The sequence below is a fragment of the Arvicola amphibius genome, chromosome 3 (assembly GCF_903992535.2).
Source record: "Arvicola amphibius chromosome 3, mArvAmp1.2, whole genome shotgun sequence".
Classification (NCBI taxonomy): Eukaryota; Metazoa; Chordata; class Mammalia; order Rodentia; family Cricetidae; genus Arvicola; species Arvicola amphibius.
In genome coordinates this window covers 21,338,453-21,359,112 of record NC_052049.1, presented here as the reverse complement: position 1 = coordinate 21,359,112, position 20,660 = coordinate 21,338,453, and the positions used below count along the sequence as shown (strand labels likewise).

General features: G+C 43.3%; 1 protein-coding gene across 4 annotated transcripts in view; it reads left to right on the top strand.

Annotated features, from left to right (window-relative positions):
• Drosha (drosha ribonuclease III) overlaps positions 1-20,660 on the top strand; it is a 110,456-nt gene that overhangs the window by 75,500 nt on the left and 14,296 nt on the right. For all 4 annotated transcript variants that reach the window (XM_038323525.2, XM_038323523.1, XM_038323524.2 and 1 more), the window contains 7 exons: positions 768-827; positions 2,111-2,210; positions 6,008-6,110; positions 8,149-8,219; positions 13,430-13,474; positions 15,298-15,455; positions 16,796-16,901. In XM_038323525.2, coding sequence (XP_038179453.1) covers positions 768-827; positions 2,111-2,210; positions 6,008-6,110; positions 8,149-8,219; positions 13,430-13,474; positions 15,298-15,455; positions 16,796-16,901 — 643 coding nt within the window. The remainder of the gene's footprint in view (positions 1-767; positions 828-2,110; positions 2,211-6,007; positions 6,111-8,148; positions 8,220-13,429; positions 13,475-15,297; positions 15,456-16,795; positions 16,902-20,660) is intronic.

Genomic DNA, 20,660 nt, shown 5'->3' with positions numbered 1-20,660 from the left:
TTAGTCACTTACTGGTCTGTCGCTGAGAAGAGACGCCATGACCAAGACAGTGCAACACTTATGGAAGAAAGTGTTTAATTGGGTGCTTGCTTACAGTTTTCAGAGTTTTAATTCATTACCATCATGGCGGGGAGCATAAGGGCTTGCAGGCAGGTACTGAAACAATAGCTAAGAATTGCATCCTCACCTGTAGGGAGAGGGAGACTGGGCCTGGCATAGGCTTTTGAAACCTCAGAGTCCACCCTAGTGACACACTTCCTCCAACAGGGCCACACCTCCTAATCCTTACAATCCTTTCAAATGGCGCCACTCCCTGGCGACTAAGGATTCAAATATCTGAGCTGTGGAGGCCATTCTCATTCAAACCACCACGCTTTCCTACTAGATGGGACCTGGATGTCCTCAGGATAAGCTAGGATAGCCATAGCTCTTGAATAAGAGAGATAAGTCTGTAAGGTGTTTAGTGAACTAACCCTAATGTTTCTTTTTTTTGAAAAGATAGGGAGAGAAAGTAAATGCTATTTTTTTAAATAGAAGCTTTTAAAAATTACATTTATGTATGGTGCACACGCATGTGTTTGTGTCATGGCACATATATGGAGATCAGCGGACGATTTGTGGGAGTCATTCTCTCCTTCTATTATGTAGGCCCCAGGATTCATACTGGGTGACCAGGCACCCTGGCAACATTATTCTTTACCCTTTGAGCCATTTCACTGGCCCTAAATGCGCTTTTTTTAAAATCATCTTTTAAATTTTCATTGTAGGATTAATCACAACGAAAGATTGGAGTTCCTGGGAGATGCTGTCGTTGAGTTTCTGACCAGGTAAGTAAGTCTTTCCCCAGGACTTACATTTGCTAAGTTGCATGCTTACTGTGTTACCTCCTTTGTAATTAGCAAGCAAGGCACTGGGGCACTGTGTATTTTCTCTTCTGAAGAGCTTAACAGCCACATGTCTGTGGCTCTTGCCCTGACACCTGCTCTTGCTGCTGCTGTAATGAGTGGATTACAAGATGAAAGGCCGGTGTCCCTGTCCTGTCAAGCATGTGTTAATGTTGCTTACAGCCACAGGATTTCAGCCGCTCCTCGACTAGTGCTACAGAGCTTTTATTCCTCTGGAAAGGGAGGGATGATATTTTAAAATGTCATTTCGTCTTCCAGGATTTGCCTTTGATCCTGTTCTGTCTTCTAATCTTGAGGGAAGTAAAGCTTACAAGTAATTTTAATGGCTGGGTGTGTGCCAACGAGGGTGTGAATGTGCCTGTGTGTGTGACCTGCACAAGAGTGTTCCAAGGCTCTTCTAAGGTTTTTGATTGGTGGTAGGGACCAGAAAGTGCATTTTGTCTCTCCCTGCTCCTGATCTTTCCCTTAGGGAGGTGACACAGGCTTCCCCTGCAACTGTCTGGAACTGTCTTATTCTCTAGGTCAGTGGTTTTCTGAAGAAAGGCACAAAGAGAAGGAGCCGGTTCCTGTTCCTCCAAGACTAATGAGCGTAGCTGTCCTGGTGGGCAGCAGGTCTGATGAGCTGGTGCGCCATGGGGCAGAGAGCTGCGCCTTGTGACCCCGCCCCTGGCCACGGCCATTGCCTAGACCCTGCTGTAGTGTCAGTGTCTGCTGCACTGCCACGCGGGGCTCCCGCGTTGTACTCAGGGTCCACCCATAATCCCACGGGATTTTCAGATGTTTGCTCCATTAGTCACAAACAGTGTGACAGATTGTATCTTTATCAAATTTCAGGGAAATTCTTTTTTTTTTTTGGTTTTGGAGCTGTGGTCTTACTCTCTATCCCTGACTGGCTTACAATTCACCATATACAGCAGGCTGGCTTTGAACTTGTGATTCTCTCGTCTCTAGAATGCCAGGGTTACAGATATGTGTGCTACATCTGCCTCCAGGGAACTCTTAACAAAAGTATATGGACATATGAGTAGATGCTGCTGTTTGGGGTTTAGTGCCTTTGTAAATAATTTATTCAAGGTTTCAAGGTTACCTCAGGGCAACTACTAACTGCTGCAGATGGCGTCACCTCTGTTGCAGAACCACAGACTGTTTTGTGATGCACATTTGCAGGCTAGATTATGTTCTTTTTTTTTTTTTTTTTCCAACAGTGTCCACCTGTACTATTTGTTTCCTAGTCTGGAAGAAGGCGGCTTGGCAACCTATCGGACGGCCATTGTTCAGAACCAGCACCTGGCCATGCTTGCGAAGGTAGTGTGACCCACTGAAGCCTTTGCCTGGGCCTGACATTCTCACAACAGAATTCTGCAGCAGGTTGAATCCACCTTGGGAGTATATTGGGGAATCATACTTTATGGACCAGACCATGGTGGGGGTTTGCCTGTTTGTTTGTTTTGGTCTGTTACCTTTGTGGATTTCACCAGCAGCTAATGAACTCCACAGTGAGGTAACTTGAAAACAGACGAGGAAGAAATTGACAGATGTACGTGAACAGGCTCAACAATTGGGGGAAATTAACATGGGAGGAATGCAAAAGCAATTGTATATTTTATAGAATATTTCTATATTACATTTGTTATTAATTTTTGTTAATAGGCAGAATTAAAGCTCTGAACAGAATTCTTCAGACAGTTCACATCCATAAGGGATACTTTTTAGAGCTTTAAGAATCTCCAAAATCATAAATCCCATTAGTTAAGATTTAGGATTTAGGCTGTCTGCTTGCTTCATTGACTTAGCTGAGTGACTGCCAGAACCTCTACTTAATTCAGACTTGTGCTAAGATTTTGCACTTTTGGTTTGATCTGGCCTTTATCTTTCCATGTGATGTCTTATAGTAACTCGTAGGCAATAGGAACATGGATGCTTTGGCTGTCCTGTGAGGGTTCTGTCCATCTCTTTTCTTACGTACTGGGTGGCGGTAGAGGAGTTGTTCTCTCCAGACCTCAGCTCTCCCATTTATAGTTTCCACCATGCATGCTGGTTGTGAGAATTAAATGAGATTATGAGTTTTCATGAGTCTGTTTAAAGTGGGTTTCGTGATCCTTGTTCATAGAAATCACGCAAACGTCAATAAATTTGTAGCATCTAGTTACTTTTAACATTGTTTATCATTGTTCTTATGTTAAATTCTCACATTGTAGGCCTTTGCTTTATGCAACAACAGAAAGAATGGAGGCTCTTAAGTCCTAGACACCAGCGTCTACTGGAAAAGCTTTTCTTTGCTTGTGCCTTAAGTAGTCTGTGTCCCCTCCCCTTTCGTTTTGATATGAAGTGGAAAAGACTAGTTTTGTGACTGACTTGTTGATTCATCTTGTCAGGGTGCTAATATTAAAAATGGAGCAAATATTAGCCTCTGGTTTTTGTGTTGGCAAAAGCATTGTTTTACTGTAGTACCATCCTGACAATGTACAGTGGTAGGCTGCCAGCCGCCGTTGGTGGCATTTGAGAGTGTGAAGCAGAATGTCTGCTGGAAGACTGTACTCAGCAAGGTAAGCAAACATGAATTTAGCAACCTTCCAGTGAGGAATGTCCAAGGGCTGTGTAAACTGTTTTGGCGCTTACCTGGTTTGTCAAGTGCTTCCTGGTGGTGGATATTCATGTGATTGGGAGTGTATAGTAACCAAGAACTGTCAGCCCATCCATCCTTGTTTCTCTTCAGTTTGGGGCAGAGTGGAATTGCTCAACTATTCCCCAAACACTTAGAGGTATGACAGTGGGACGAATTTACCAGCTGTAGAAATTGCTGTAGCCTCAAGGCAAGTCATTATGTAACACATGGAATCCTATACAGAGCCATGAGGGACGACTGGCTGGCCAATTCTCCCACTGGGGATTTCTGTGTGCTCTTATTTCACCAAACCCACCCTCATTGGGTTCTCTGACTCGGATTCCAAGTACTGAGAATATGGTGTCTACAACTAAGCCTGGCGCCTTTGCTTTGATTTTTGAAGTTGCTTATTTCTTACGCTAATACAGTTAACTTTAGTCTTTGTAGAAGCAGACACAAGTTAAAGGAATATTTTCTTACAAAGGTCCTCAGGCTGGAATTGGGCGATTGGTCCCTCACCACCCGGCTTCCCGGTAGTGTTTGTCTCCAGCAAAAGGCCATGGCAGTCCCACCTTTTCCTAAAGCAGTGGCCCTGAAACCCTTGGTGGCTGGCACCGCCATGAGTCAGGCCCATCGGTTCTAGTGCCCGCTCTCATTTAAGAGTTCTGCTAGAACCTACGTAGAGAAACAAGGGTACGAGAGTGGGGAGGATGAGAAGCTGGAAATTCTCAGTACTCCAGAGTAATTGTTTCTAACATAAACATGCAGCCTGCAGTCTGCTCTCAAGCAGGACTCCAGACATAGCACACAATTGTATTTCCCCATGAGGCTGCGAAACAGATGAAGTGTACAGATTTTAGTGTAAACTCTGGCACTCTGGGATCAAGGGGTTTTTTATTTTGCTTTGTTTTTTTAAAGGAACTTTCTGTCGTTATATTTGTGGTAGTCAAAACTGATTTGAATATATTTTATACTATATTCTTAGTAGGGTTTCCAGTATAAATGGGCGCTTAACATAGTGAGTATAATCTGAATGTCTGTGATCCAGAAACTGATGAGATTCCAACTGTGTTAGGTTGTTCAGTATCTTGTGTCTTATTCCATATTATGTTTCATGCTTTTGTTTGGTGAATATTTTTAAATTTTTTATGGAAGTTAAAACTAATTTATTACATATTTATGTAATATTTATGTCTTAGGGAGTCTATTGCTGTGAAGAGACACCATGACCATGGTGACTCTTATTTAAAAAAAAACATTTAATTGTGACTGGCTTACAGTTTCAAAGGTTTGTCCATTTTTGTCATGGCGGGAAGCATAGTGGGTTACAGGCAGACATGGTACTGGAGAAGGAGCCAAGAGTTCTGTATCTGGTTCTGTAGGCAGCGGGAAGAGAATGCCACACCGAGCATGGCTTGAGCATTTGAGACCTCAAAGTCCATCCCCTGTGACAGGCTTCCTCCAACAAGGCCATAGCTCGTAATAGTGCTACTCCCTGTGGGCCTGTGGGGGCCTTTTTTTACTCAAACCACCACAGTTTGTATCTTTCTCCTGTGAAAAATACTACTTGAGTCTCAGGAACTTTTAAGGAAGTATTCATTTGTTTGGGACTAGCTTTATCTAAAAGTTCTTATATTGTGTATCAGGATATGAAATGAGTCAATGTGGAAATCAAGGTAAAGGGAGAAGTCAAAGTCTGAATTAGAAGATGAAGAGAGCTAAGCCAGCCTAGCCACACAATGAGACCCTGTCTCCAAATTGTTATCGACCCCTTCCCCCCCCAAAGGAAAGAAACCACATTAAGGGGGAGGAATGAAAAAGCCATAAAATGTAGCCCAATGTAAAGGAAGTAAACACTAATGGATTAATACTGCTATTCCTCATCCTAGGACACACTTTATCTAAGGCTACACCCAAAAAAGAAAATACTGTTAAGTGCAGATGATATTCTCAATACCCTTAAAACTATCCTGTGATTACACGGCACATCTGAGCCTGAGCGAGATGGGAGTGGGAGCCTCCGAAAGGGCTCTTGTGCAAAACACAGAGCTCCTGGAATTCTCACCCAGTCAGCTGTTTAGAGCTGAAAGTATTTTTGAAGTCCTCACCCGTTCTGTATGGTACAGATATCATCTGTGTCACGTATTTCTGGAATCAAAGAGGCAAGATGACCTTTGGGTTGGGTTTGTATCTTCTAGGTGAACCCAGATGCCCATGTTCTTGTAGCAGGATTTCTTTTTAGTGTAGTCTCATACTAGGTTTGTACTTGGATTTGAAAAGTCAGATCCCTCCCAGTCATTTCTGACCCCAATCTGCCTGTGGAGTTTGGAGGATCCTTCAGCTGGTCAGGACTGAAGTGTATGGGTTTCTAATGCACGGTGCTGAGCACCCGATAAACTTGCAGGGGGTCACAGTGTTTACCGCCGCTCCCTTCCCCATGAGATGCAGAGTTATGTTGGCAAAACTGTCTCATTCTCTGTCATTTTGGATTTTGCAGAAACTTGAACTGGATCGATTTATGCTGTATGCCCATGGGCCGGACCTGTGTAGAGAATCAGACCTCCGGCATGCAATGGCCAATTGTTTTGAAGCATTGATAGGTAATTTCTCGCGTGTGTTGAGCTTGTTGGAGAGTGCATGAATTGTAGGATTGTAGAATGAATTCAGTGTAGAAGCTTACAGTAGAATTACTTGTTCTAAAGCCCACCACCTTGTGCTGTAGTTATTTAGCGTCTCCAAGAATCAATCATGCTTTCTACTTACTGTGTTCTTCATCTGATGTCATGCTTACTATTTCCTGGATTGGAGCGAATTAGCATGGAGATGGCTTGCTTTCTAGCTTTGACATGCGTACACACACAAGGAGACAGGAGCTAAATTGCTAATAAGTTCTCATTTGGGCTTCTGAACATGTTTTAACTTGTTTACAAGATTTTCTGATTTCAATATCGTGAAAAGAACACAAAACCTTTTTAATTCTTAGGTCTTGGATCTGGGTAACTCCTGTTTGTTTTTGCAAAACAAGACTGATACAGGCACTTCTCACCCAGGCTTTCTAACTACAGCATATGGTACAGGAAATGAACGGAAAATTAATTAGCTGGTAATTGAGATATACTTTACAATACAATGTTATAGTTGATTGACAGTTTCTTGATTTTTAAGTAAACAATTAAGTACATTTTGTTTCTCAGAATCCTTTGCATTTCCTTTTGCCGTCTTCTTTGTTGGATACAAAAGTCCCCTCTATCACAGTTTCATATTGACGAGATTGGCACGAGAATGTTAATAGCTGTCCACTCTTGCCCAGCAGTGTCTGCTTTCCATGAAGAATCTGTTTCCAGGGAGTTTCTCACATGGCATTATTATTGTGCCTTTTACACATGCTACTTAGAGTGCTGCGGTTTGGTATCAGGTGCGGGCAGACATGATTTGGCTCCTTATTCTATAAGTTGTCTGATATGTGTCTTTGGCAAATAATCCAATCTCTGATCCTTATTTTCCCTGTCAGAGATGGAGATAGTGTCACTTCCTCAAGGGGGTCTTGAAGGAATCATTCCAGTCATGCAGTGTCCTGTTCAGAGTAGAGTTCCACCAGTCAGCTAAGAGCCTGAACCCCGTCAACCTTCGGACACTTTGCTGAGCTGCCCCATGAAGGGGAAAAGAGGAATGTGGGGTAGTTAGCCTGGCTCCTGCTAGTCCCGAAACCATAGCTGCTGTGCTGTCCATTTTGCTACAGCTGTTGAAACTTAGTAATATTGATCAAAAGCCTCTTACACTTTAACATTGCAGTGGAAAGGTAGCCATTCTTGAGACAGAGAGGAGATTTCAATTTCAAGAAAAGAATACTTTTCTACTCCAGCTTTATTTTGCTAACAAGTTAAAATGTAGCTATAATGCTAACAGTTTATGATTAATGCTAAATGCATTTGTAATAATACTTTTTAGGCTTAATTATTTTTATTTTATTTATTTATTATGCATCCAATATTCTGTCTGTGTGCATACCTGCAGGCCAGGAGAGGGCACCAGACCCCATTACAGATGGTTGTGAGCCACCATGTGGTTGCTGGGAATTGAACTCAGGATCTTTGGAAGGGCAGGCAATGCTCTTAACCTCTGAGCCATCTCTCCAGCTCTGCTTAATTATTTCAAATTAAAAGTGTAACTTATCCTGGTTCTTATTTTCAGAAGTCTTCTTTGGTCTAGACTCTGGCTTTATCTAGTTTGTTTTTCTTTCTTAGAGCCATACATATGTTTGTTGTAAAACATGCCCTATAAGAACAGAAACTGAACTGAAGATTTTCTTTAGTATGGTTAAATATTGTCCCCTTCATAGTGTATATGCCACATGTTCACGAGAATTCATATTTAGCCTCTTCTGCTTGCACATTTTAGTGAATTAACTTTGTGTTTCCGTCTGGATTCTAGTACAGAGCATAGCTGAGAGCAGGGAAGTGTCCTTTAAACTCTTCTTACCCCTGGGCTTTCCTCTCTGACTGGTCTTGGCGTGTCTGTTTGCTTTTTGTAGAGCTGTGTAATTTTCTCTGAATATTATATTAACGCGGCCTTTTTTTTTTTTTTTTTTTTTTTTTTTTTTTTTTTTTTTTTTTTTTGCATTCGCTTCCTCCCGTCTAGGAGCCGTTTACTTGGAGGGCAGCCTGGAGGAAGCCAGACAGTTATTTGGACGCTTACTCTTTAATGACCCGGTATTTATACTCAATCATCTTCTTCCCTCGGCCGTATATTAGGGCGAAAGTTTTGTTCCTTGAAAAGACTGTAGGAGAAACCTAATGCCAGCCCTCTTAGGCTGTAGATGTTAGGTACGTTAACCTCAGCTCATTCAGCTCTTGCAGAAGAGAGAGCTCGCTGGCATTTTTTCCCGGGCTTCTTCTTTCACCGGATCACCTTTCTTTGTGGTTTTTTCTAGATGAAATATGCGTTACTAATACAGCGAGAGGGGCTGTGCTTTGTTGTTTCTCTTTAGTTTTGCACCTTTGAACTAATGGGTTCCTACCCTGTGCAGGCTTAGTTAAAGGTATTAGTCTGTTTATGGGTTTTTTTTTTTGTAAATTAGTAGACTAGAAAACGAATATTTATTTTAGACAGGAGTTTCTGGTGGATCTATGAATTTATCATCTAGGAGAACTTTCTAAAACAATTATAATTTTTGAAGACTCTGAAATAGTCTGTTGCTGGTGTTTTAGGCTGTAGATATTGCAGAGATGCCCTGTTACTCTTGCTTGTGCTGCAGCATCCTCAATGGTTTCTGTGCCCAAACCAGTCACACTAACATTGAAAAGGACAGGCAGCTCTGTATTCCCAATAGCAATGTCGTCATAATTGTGGAGGAGGAAGAACACAGGATGTCAGGGTGGTCAGTCCTCAGGAGACCACCGCGCCTTACATTCTGTCGGGGGTCATCACTGCACTACTTGGTGAAGTTACAAGTCAATATGTTTAAAAATGTGATCTCTGTGTGACGTCCAAGAATTTGTTTGCCTAGATAATGTGATGATGTTTATATTTGTGTATTTGCTTGTGATAGAATTATGTGCAGATGGTCTGTAGTCCTCATTTTATCCTACATACACAAGTAACTGTGTGTCTTGATTTGTGTCTTATAGCTGATAGCATAAATTTTAAGACCTTTTTCTCAAATTTTAAAATATAGTTCCAATCTTTATTTTGTGTTGGCAATTTCAGCAACCTTTTTGCACCTTTCTCAGTGTTTCCCTCACCTCTGTTTATCCCTGCTCCTTTGTCCTGGCTTAACCTGCACCCACTCCCACGCTCCTTCCCGGCATGTTTGTATCTTGTCTTCTTAATTGGATCTGCTTGTTTTTAGACTTTTTTTCCCCTTTAAACTGCTCTGTCCCATTTGTCTACTTAGTGAGCTTATCTTGTGTTTCCTGTGCCTAGTGCAATGCTGACCTGCCCAGCATTTAATATTTGTTAAAAGGGTGGAATGAAGAAGTATATAAATGGAAAAGCAGAGCCCGAACCTTATCTTACAAATGGAGTGGCTGATTCAGAACTCTTTTTGGTGTCTGTTGTAAAACTGAACACAGCCCAGTAATACATAACTTTGGGCTTCAGAGTTTTCATGTATACAAGCTTGGACCTTTTAACTTGATTGACATTTCCAAATTGGCTTGAATCTACTAGTTATTGAATGGGTGAAACATTGGCATGTGTGTGTGTGCTTGTGCGTGTGTGCATGTGTAATGTTGTGAAAATGTAATCAGCCATCCACAGCCAGGAAAGAACTGCAGACAACTAATGCTTAATGAACTCTGTGTAGCTAAGGGGGTGTCCGTGTAAGCAAGGAGAGAGGCATCCATTAAGGCCGGGCTGGTGCTGAATACTGAGGTTCTTGGTTGGCTGCCATGCATGAGACCAAATTAAGAGAAGGTTTAGTTTGAAATGGTGTGCTCTGGTGAGAAGGTCCCCAGTAGTTGGTTTTCGGGGTGTTGGGTACAGTGAGGCAGGTGAGAGGGCAGTGTTGTCAGGAGGAAGGCCCTCCAGAGATGTCCTGCTGCTGGATGAGAAGGGAGCGTGTGTGCTGTTGGCTCCCTCGTTGGCAGTGTCTGTGCTCTCCTTGCAGCCCTTTCAGCAGCAGAGCTGTCTTGTGTGTCCTCCCTCAACTGATTTTTATTTTCTGCAGCAATGTTTGCTTTTAGTTTGTGAGGCCGCACAGGCTTACCCAGTGAGTTTGCCAGTGCGGGGAGCTTGGGGTTGATTCCCCCACTGGCCCTCCTCCAGCAGTGGAAAGGTATTACGTCACCATCCCCACCTTCACCTGCCTTTTCCCTCTGACCTGGCCTCTCCCTGCACTCTAGAAATGGGAAAAGGCATCTCTTCAGATGGTTTCGAGCAGCCTGGTGGGGTCCTCCACAGACTCGCCACTTTCCCATATTTAGTATTGGCCCCGTTACCTTTACTCTCAAACATATTTTGATTTTATTTTTATCTTGAAGTCAGGAAGCTTAGAGTCTGTCCTGCCCCTAAGCTCTTTTCTCCATGTCTCCATTCAGTTTTAAAATGTCATCACTGTTGGCTCAAGTGAGTCTCGGACTGCTTCACTCGAATTGCCCTGCGTTCTTCTGAGGCCCTCAGCCCTGCTTGCCTCGGTCTTTTGTCATGCCAAGTGGTGCTGTGTGTGAGTGATAATCTGGTTTAAGATATTTGATTCCTCGTCTGTGCAAGCATAACATAGACGGTTTGGGCAGGGTTTTGTTGTTTAGATGGGCCTCACTATGTAGCCCTGGGAACTCACTCTGTAAACCTGGTGGCCTCAGACTCACAAAGATCCACTTGCCCCTCCCTCCTGAGTCCTGGGATTAAAGATGGGCACCACATGCCCAGATCTGATGTTTTAAAACAGGTTCCACCTGTTTTAGTTTCCTTTTTGCCCACGCTTTATGTCATTCCTTAGACATTTTCTTTTTGTGCCTGTATATGGCTGGCTCTCGGTTCTTCCCTCTGCTAGCTTGCTAGATTTTTTTGTCTTCTTCAAGTCTTCTTTGACGATTTTTCTAACAGCCCCAGGCAGAGTGATGTGGCTTTCCCTCAGGTGCCCACTTCCTCCCATCGTGGTGTAATAGCCTGATATTCTTCATGAAGCCTGTCTCAACTTCATCCATTTCTTTTCATCTGAGATTCACTCAGAGAAAGTGGCAGCTGTGGCATAGTTGAAAATGATTTTTCATTATTAAGGGACCTACTGCAGGTACCTAAGCTCTGTTATTTACCTTTGTTCTTCCTCATTAGGCCCCTTTGAGGACAGAGTTGTACCCTGTTTATCTCAGTAACCTAATACATGATAGGTATTTAATATCAATATGCTGTGTTAATGACCCAGTCAATCTTGAACGTTTTCTAGAAGCATGCAATAGACCTAGAGCTAATTCAAAGTATTGCTGGGTCTGACACTGCACTGGGATAAGTAAAAGGAAATGGTTGTGAGTGAACTATGTAGGTGTAAGACGGCATGATTTACACCAAGATGGGACATCTAAGGAGAAATCGCAAATAGTGTGTGTGTGTGCACGCGCACGTGTGTGCATGCGTGTGTGTGTGTGTGTGTGTGTGTGTGTGTATGTGTGTGTGTGTGTTAAAGAGAAAACCACGAAGCAGCAAGGAGAAAATGAATCAGAATGTACGTAATCTCAAATTCTGGAGAAATTGGGAGTGGTTGGAGGAGAAAGCTGACTTAGCAATGCTGTTGATACATTGTTATTGATGGTAGTGTTTCCTGTGACCAGCACTGGGTTTAGTGTTCTCACTGCATTACTCATTGAGATAGCAGGGAACTCTTGGAACTTGGTACTAGGATTATCTTTGCTCACACCTGAGAAAACAGAAGCTTGGAGAGAATGTTACCCACGTGGAACTAACTAAACCTAGGTGCCCACCAGAACGGCAGCTCAGACCTACACCTAGGGGCCCACCAGAACAGCAGCTCTTCCTGACACCACACTCGCTAGCTTAGCGTTGAAAAGGAGGAGCTCCTGTGCTTCTGGAGCGCATGCGAGGTCAAAGGCGCCCATTAGGCATTGGAAATTGTGACTTAGACTAGAGGTCACTGTAGCAGAACAAAAGAATCCAAACCGAAGCTGGAATGAAGATCTGTAGGAACAGTGACATGCTCCAGAGGAGACAGGCAAGCCACAGACTGATGTTGAAGCGTTCCTTTTGTTGAGGAGAGAGAACGAGACATTGCGGGAACCCCAGCAAGTGTGAGGAGGGGGTGACCATCAGTATGATTCACTCTGGGCAATAAAAGGAGAGGTGGTGGATTTGGTTAACAGTCCTGTCCTGTACCTTTAGAGAAGAGTTTGCTCTTTAAGCCCCATCTTGAAACAGTCTGAACCCGTGTTTTGTTAAGAAGGGAGTTGTTCAGAAACACAGGTGCTGTGCACCGCCCCCCGTCTGCGCTCTATGCGCTAGAACCCAGTTCGCCAGCTTCGGGCAAGGGGCTGGAGGTTGAGGAAACACACAGACCTTCAATCACTGGTACCAAAAGCCCTTCTTTAATAGTACCATGGAGGCTTAAATTGCAGTCAATGGCCAACAGGTGAAAATCCCATCCTCCGATCCTCTAGGCAAAGCACAGCTTTTAGTCACTTCAATTAGAAGGCTCTAGACAGGGAAGAGCAGCTGAAGGCCAGGACTCAATTGGTCCCAACACACAGGCTTTTCTCTCACTCCACCACCCTGTGTGTCACAGCGGACCCTAAACTTCCCGTACCCTGCCAAAGATAGACTTCAGAAAAATGCTTCTTTGCAGGCTGTTTTTCTCATTTGTTTTAAAAAGGCAAAAGTCAAGGCCTGAGCGATCTAGGTGGAGGCTCCTCATCCTGAAGGAAAAACCCTTCAGTCCCAAGGAAACTGTAATTGTAAGTGCTCCTGGATTTAGCTTGGCCAATGAGCTAGTATAACAGCATTTTCCAAAAAGTTTATTATCGGATTTCAGGTAAACATTCGTGTGAGCCATGAGGGCTCATGAACTGGTTGTGGGGTGTCCCGTTCCCTCTGCATCAAGCTCACGGCCATTAAAGCATGTAAGAGAGGTGTGAGCCGAGTCTCATGAAAGCTGCAGCAGACACCCAGCCCTGGGGTGTGCGGGTGGAGAAGCATGAGTAAACCAGTTTAATCCAGCCTGTTAGGTTCAGCAAGTGTGGAACCGAGTTTTCCAAGGCTCTTTTCCTCCCCAGCTGAATAGGCTAATTAGAGTCACCTCAGGCAGCTGGAGTGGAGAGTATACTTTTAAAAAATTAGTTTGCCAGTACCACTGAATCTGCGGTGAGTCCGCATCTGAAATAGCTCCGTATTTCAAATAATGACATTTTATTTAGTACTCTAGAGTGTGTTAAATGACTCCCTTGAGCATTGAAGACATCTTTCCATTTTCCAGGACCTACGAGAAGTCTGGCTCCATTATCCTCTCCACCCACTCCAAGTGAGTATGGCCTTCTTGTCTACTGCGAGCCTGAGACCTCCATGGCTTTCCCTTCCTTCTTTCCCTTCCCTGGAATTAGGACTCAGTGTTGGGTGTCAGAATAGGAAATTTTAGGAAATAAATTGTAACATGTACCCAGGTGTTGTGTGTGCTCACATGGTCCGGAAAGCATGGGAGTTGTGTTCCTCACAAGACAGGAAGTGCTGCTGGGGGACAGGGGAGGGTTAGCTCTGCCCCACAGATGCCACATGTACTGTTAACTCTTGCATACCTGTGCCTGCTATTGTAGGGAAAATAATGTTAGAGGTGATTTTAGGCACAGTTAAAAAGCAGAACAACTACTCAGTTAATATTGCTAAGTTATATTTGGGTCTTAAAGTCGATTCAGATGGTATCACTGCACATTAAAAATGTAGTATCATGATAGCTTTTCTGCTCAGGATTGAGGAATTTGAAAGATGCACACAGCGACAAGCTTTTCCTCAGTTTGCTTTCAAAGTTTCTATTCTCTGCTTTCCTTGTTGCAGTTTAGGACCTGTGTATACGTATTTCACCACCTAGTCACATCTTCTGTATGAATATGTATTTAACATAAATAACACTTACTAGTGGTCACTTGTCATGGGAGGTTTTATAATAGTAAATGGCAACTCAGAGTGCTTTAAGAATATTCTATTAAAAATATAAGGTTGTGTTGACCGAGGTTTTCTGTCCTGTCCAGTCCTGCAGCCATTAAGTCCCAAAGAATCACATAGAGGTCTACATTAATCATAAACTGATTGGCCCAGTAGCAGGCTTCTTATTAACTAATTCTTACAATTTACATTAGCCCATAATTCTTGTCTGAGTTAGCCATGTTGCTTGGTACCTTTCTCGGCAGGGCAGTCACATCTTGCTTCCTCTGAGACTGGGTCACAACTCCAGACTGCGCTTCCCTCTTTCTTGCCTGACAACTGGCCAATCAGCATATTATTAAAAATAATACAAGTAACAGAATAAAAGACCACTGTCCCACAGCAAGGTTGCCCTACGTTGCTAAAAATGTCAATTTTACTTCTTATATTTTCTCCTTGCCAGTTGTTGAAGGCTCATTGTTACATGGAGGAATAATATCCTGGAGCCTGAGTTCAGGTTTAATGATGCTCATTTGCCCAAGCAGTTTGGTCTCTAGTGGCTGCACAGTCGTCCAGTTACTCTAAAAGGGGCAGTTCATATACAGCAGCGTCCCTTCACCTGCAAACATGTCAGAAAGGCAGCTTCCCAGGACCATCCAAGCGTGGAAGATAAGCTGCTCTAGGGTCGGGCCGAGCCATCTGCCTTTGACAAGTCCTGCAAGTGGCTTCATGAGGGTCAAGCTTGAGAACTATTGCTTCTTGTCCTCTGGCTAGGTCAAGTGGAGCTTGAGAATCATTGCTCCCTGGCACATACTTCCCCTGCACGTGCACGCACGCACGCACGTGTGAACACACACACACAGACACACAGACGGGCGCACGCACACGCACAAACCCATATGGCAGCTGTTCTTCAGCTTGCGTCTTCCTTAGAGAGTTAGTCTAATACCAGGGATTTTGAACTATCTGTGTACAGAACTTGGCCTTGAAATTTGAATGAAGATTGGAAAATATTATTTGAGCCTTCTTTAAATATTAGGTCTGTTTGCTATTCTAAGAGATGAGGAAGAGGCTTTCACTTTTTATTTGGCATTTCAGAAATTTCTGCCCACGGGAGATGGAATTTTACAGAACAGTGTCTTGGAATTGATAATTACTCTTGTAACAAAACCTACATGTGATTTTTAATTTATTTCTATTTTTCTGTAGCTACAAGAGCCAAATACAGATCGACAACTTATTGAAACTTCTCCAGTTCTGCAGAAACTTACAGAGTTTGAAGAGGCAATTGGAGTAATTTTTACCCACGTTCGACTTCTGGCAAGGGCGTTCACTCTGAGAACTGTGGGATTCAACCACCTGACCCTGTGAGTTAAGAGCACTCCTGTAGCCCCTCTTGACCATGTGGAGGAGGGGTTTCCAAGCCTCCTGTCCTTCAGAGGAGCTGAGAAGGCAGATACACTGCAGGAGAGTCATGTGGCAAGACAGACTGCAGCTGGACAGTGGCGTGGACCAGGGTTGTGCTCTAATCCCAAGCCTCTGGTCCTGTCGACAGACACCTTGATGTTTTCATGAAGTTTATGGGATCTGAAGGGAGTGAAACCATTGTCCGTACGGAAGCACGCATTACACGTCACCAGCTTTGTCCGTACGGAAGCACGCATTACACGTCACCAGCTTTGTCCGTACGGAAGCACGCATTACACGTCACCAGCTTTGTCCGTACGGAAGCACGCATTACACGTCACCAGCTTTGCAGACCACGTGGCTTAGTTGTCATCACTTGCCATAACACCGTGAAGCAACCAGAGGTTGAAAAAGTAGATGTGGCTGCTTTCTAGTAAAACTTTCAAACAAGTTGTGGCTGAGTATGGCTTTCCAGCTCCTACTTTAGATAATTGATTTGTTGTGACGATTGAAATTAACAATAAATTTAATTTTAATTTTGCTAGAGATTAAAGCCCTGGGTTCAGTACTCAACACAGAAAAAAAAAATGAAAAGAAAAAAGTAAATACCAAGATTGGACATGTTAGTGCATATGCAGGGTTGTATAATATAGTATTTTCCCTTCTCTTGAGTGGAAAATTCCCAACTCTCTTTAAACTGTAAAATTAAAGACTCAATAGATTCTGTAAACATTTGTAAAATTCCAGATTTGAATAAGTAACTTACATATTTAGTAGCTTTAGAAAAAAATTGAGGGACTGTTTCCTATAAGAGTATTTTCTATATTTCACTATATTTTTCAGTTGGTTCCACTCTGCTTTTGCCCAGATGCTGTTTACTAATCTTAATTAAGTAGTCATTTAATTCTTAAAAATATTCACTTTCGGGCTGGACAGATTGGCGTAGTAGTTAAGGTGTTACTGCTCTTTCGGTGGGCCTGAGCTTGGTTCCTGGCGCCCATGTCAGGATGTCAGGTGCTCACAGCCATTGGTAACTATGGCTCCAGATGATCTAACACCCTCTTCCTGTCTTATATGCACATACTTATACACACATGTGATTAAAAGAAAAGTTACATTTTTAAAAAATAGCCATTTTCTAACTTTTTCCTCAGTTGAGGGAGTCAGGGCATTATATTTAGTTTTATGCTTTAAAACCAAATGAACCCACTTTAATTTTTAAGTTGTTAAGCTTAAAAGTTACTTTTTTTTTTTAATCCAATGCTGATTGGTTTACTTACAATGATGTCTCATTTTCCAGAGGCCACAACCAGAGGATGGAATTTCTAGGGGACTCCATAATGCAGCTGGTAGCCACGGAGTACTTGTTCATTCATTTCCCCGATCATCATGAAGGACACCTAACAGTGAGTTTGTCCTCAGCCGCTCCCTCTCATGACTGTGTAGGAACAGAGGGCAAGAAATGGGAGGCCCAGATACATGCTTGCTTAGCCTGTAACTTGTTGTTCATCCTGGGTGGCATAAAGGATAGACAGAGAGAGAGGGGGGGGGAATAACTTGATACAAAGTAGAATGTCAGGCATTACAGAGGCACAGGCCAGTCATTGGATTTTTACATGGTCAGGAAAAGATTCCTAGTTACAGAGCGCAGGGAAGGCTTCGTGGGTATGGTGGTGTTGGCCCTTCAAATATGGGTAGGATTTCACCATTGTGAATTTGGTGAGAGTCCCTGCAGTGGCTTCCTTCACACGGAGTCCAGAGAAACAAAGGCATGCATGGAAAAAGTGGACAGAGAGGCAGAGGGACTCCTGTGGCTGTGTGGCAGCATTGCAGGAAAAGTACAGAGACAAGGTTAGGTTCGTAGATAAAACAACATGCTCACCGTCCCTTTCACTTGGTTCATTTAATTAAACTTTATTAGCTTTTGTTTGCCTCATACAGCTTTTGCTGTGAAATAATATTTATTTGCCTACAATGGTGGAAAGGCGTGTCTGGCAGTCACTGATCTCGAGGGCCTTAGAGTAAGCTCTGGGAGCCTCTTGAGAGCTGGGCATCGGGAAAGCTGGGGCTCGTTAGGAGGGAACCAGCTGCGCACTATCTGTTTTGCAGTGCAGTCTCTACCATGCTGAAGCTAGTAGCAATCCTTTCATACGTTTCAAACTGCTTTGTGTGGTTTTCTCTGGATAGAATCTTAAATCTTAGCTTTGCAACTGTGAGCCCTGTCGATAGTTTATGTGAGACCTGAGTACTGGCTGTAGCGAGTACGAGTTTGGCTGTGACTTCCCGTGGCATTTCTCAGTCAGCACTCACTGGATGCTCTGTGCACTGTGGTGAGTGCTCGGGAATCAATAGTACCGCTTTAGTCTTCAGTGAATAGCTTGATTGCCATTTAAAATTAACTGCTTTTAGAAAGACAAGAGTTTCTTTCTTTAGTTGATAATTGAATTCTTTAGAAAATATTAACCTTTTTTGAGAGCTAGTGTCTCACATCTCGCTTACGAAAATAATAAATTGTGTGTTCATTCTTCTCCATTAGAAAAGAAACTTCATAGATGTCAAAAGTATCTTGTTTGTCAGGGAAATAGCCAAACCATACCAAATAAGTTGAAGTGACTGTTTTAAGGATTCTGTGGTTGAAATGTGCATCTTCCTCCCTCTGGTATTGGATTCTAGGATCTTCTGGGGACAGATCTTTCTTCAGATGCACTGCTGCTCACCAGCTGCAGCACTGAGTACACAGTGAACTGAAGTGCAAGGAGACCTGAGTCCTGCTTTGAGCCAATTAGCAAACCCAGGGCAGTGCTGCAGATTCAGGCTCCTTCCTCCAGTCACTTCAATGCTAGGAGAGTCTGAGTTATGGTCTCTATTGCTATGAAGAGACGCCATGACCACAGCAACTCTTATAAAGGAAAACATTTAACTGGGGTGGCTTACAATTCAGAGGTTCAGTCCATCATCATCCTGGTGAGACATGCAGCATGCAGGCAGACATGGTGCTGGAGAGTTAGCTGGAGTTCTACATCTTGTGCAGGCAACAGGAAGTGAACTGAGACACTGGGCAGTATCTTGAGCATAGGAGACCTCAAAGCCCGCCCCTACAGTGACACTTCCTCTACCAAGGCCACACCTACTTCAACAAGACCACACCTCCCATTAGTGCAACTCTCTTTGGGGGCCATTTTCTTTCACACCACCACAGTGTATAATTGATTGTCATTTTGTTATATTAAGTTGAGTTTTATTCTATAGTTCAGGCTCATGATTTCAAACTCATGGCAATTTTCTTGGCCGAGTCTCCCAAATGCTGGCATTATGGGTGTGGTCCAGCAAGCACATCCTGCTCCACAAGTAGCTTTGTACAAAATGGGATTGTTAGCCTTGCTGTCTTCAAATTAGAGAGTTTTTATTAGACTGGTGTTAGTAAATGATAAAACTATGTTATGGTGGTTGAATAAGGTATTGTTTCAGAAAGCTTTGGGAGAAGTGAATAGCACCTGCAGAACTGATGGGAAGGCAGAGATGACCTGTCATAAGCACATTTAAACATCGACGTGATTGCTCCCACCTTAAACAGCATCTCCATTGGCTTCTGTCATGCTGTATTCAGGATTTCTCTGTACCTCTTTTCGTAGCTGCTGTGTCTTTGCCTCCTTTGCATGCTCAGCTTCTTCTTTACAGCTAGTAAATATGTCAGCATCTAAGAGGTCACTATGAGACCGTGTCTCCTAATATATTGTCGCTCAGGCCTGTTCTGTGTGTGTCAGCAGTTTCACCTTGCTGGCAGAAAACTTGCAACCCATCTCTTCAGGCTCACTTCTGTCCTGAGCTCCTGTTCCTGGTCAGTGCTAAGATGGAATATAATATTCTTCCACCTCAGTCTTCTTGATGTTTCCTGAGCAGTGGGTTAATGACAGCATCAGCTATCCAGCACTGTGCGTCAGAAACCTGGAAGTCATCGCTGTCCTCTCTTTATTTTGCCTCCCCCCAAGTCCTGTTACTCCATATTCTGGAATGTGGCCTTCTCCTGATCTCCATCCCCCCACGGCTTCCCTACCAGTCCTGATCACCTGGGTCACTGAAGTGAGTTCCTCATAGCTATCAAAACGTTACAGGAAGAATGGGATTGTCAGGGAGACCCAGTTAGAACAATAACATTTATGAAATTATAAAGGATGGGAAACTTAAGGTTCTACTCATACGAAGCTCAAGGTAGTAAAACACCCTTCTATAAGAGGAGTGGGTTCCCCGAGTCCCCAGATTTCCTCCGGACTATCTGCTACTCTTTGAGAAGCTTGCCTTGGTATTTTTGGGCACTTCTGTACTCAGCTTCAGGGATGAGCAATTTAAAGCTGAATCTTTAAGGGGGCCCATATCTCAGAATGGCTGGAAGTCATTTTTCTTCTATCAGTTTGTACCCCAACGCAATCCATTTGATGTGTTTCAGCCAGAAGAGTCCTTTCACGACAGCTCTCCTGTGAGGACACCAACCAGCCATTTATCCTCAGTTTGCTAGCAACAAAATTGTCCCCATTCTCGGTTGTCAGACCTCCCCGCTTCCTTCGATTTCTGCTCTGTAGGTGACCTCATCCTGTCTTGTGGTTTTGAAAACATCTGTATACCACTTCCTAATTTATGTCCAAAGCCTTTCTCTCCTCCTCAAAAGAGACTCGTAGCTATGGAATATAGTGATACTCAAATATCTAGATATATATAAACATGCTGTCCTCTAATTGGATTTCTAACAGGTTCCTCAGGCTGATATGTCTAAAGAAAACAGTTTTTCTCTCAGTCCTGCTTCTCTCTCATGCCAATATGAATTATTCCTTTATTTCATTTACCAAAAGCCTTGGGCCAGCCTTATCTTGGTCTCATTTTCCACCTCCCTCACATGAGCATACCTGTCGACTTCTCAGTCACTAGCCCCACTGTTGATGCTACTCCAGCACTCTGCTACTCCAGCACTCTCTGCTACTCCAGCCTCTCTCTGCTATTCCTGCTACTCTCTGCCTGGCCCTTTCCTCTCCACTGTGTCTTCAGTACAGTACGTAGGTTTCTTTTTTCAGTTTTTGGAAACTGAACCCCAAGGTTTGCACATTATTAGGCAGGTGCTCTTACCGCTGAGCTGCACCCCTAGACAGATTATTCTGAAAGTATGGCCAGGCAAC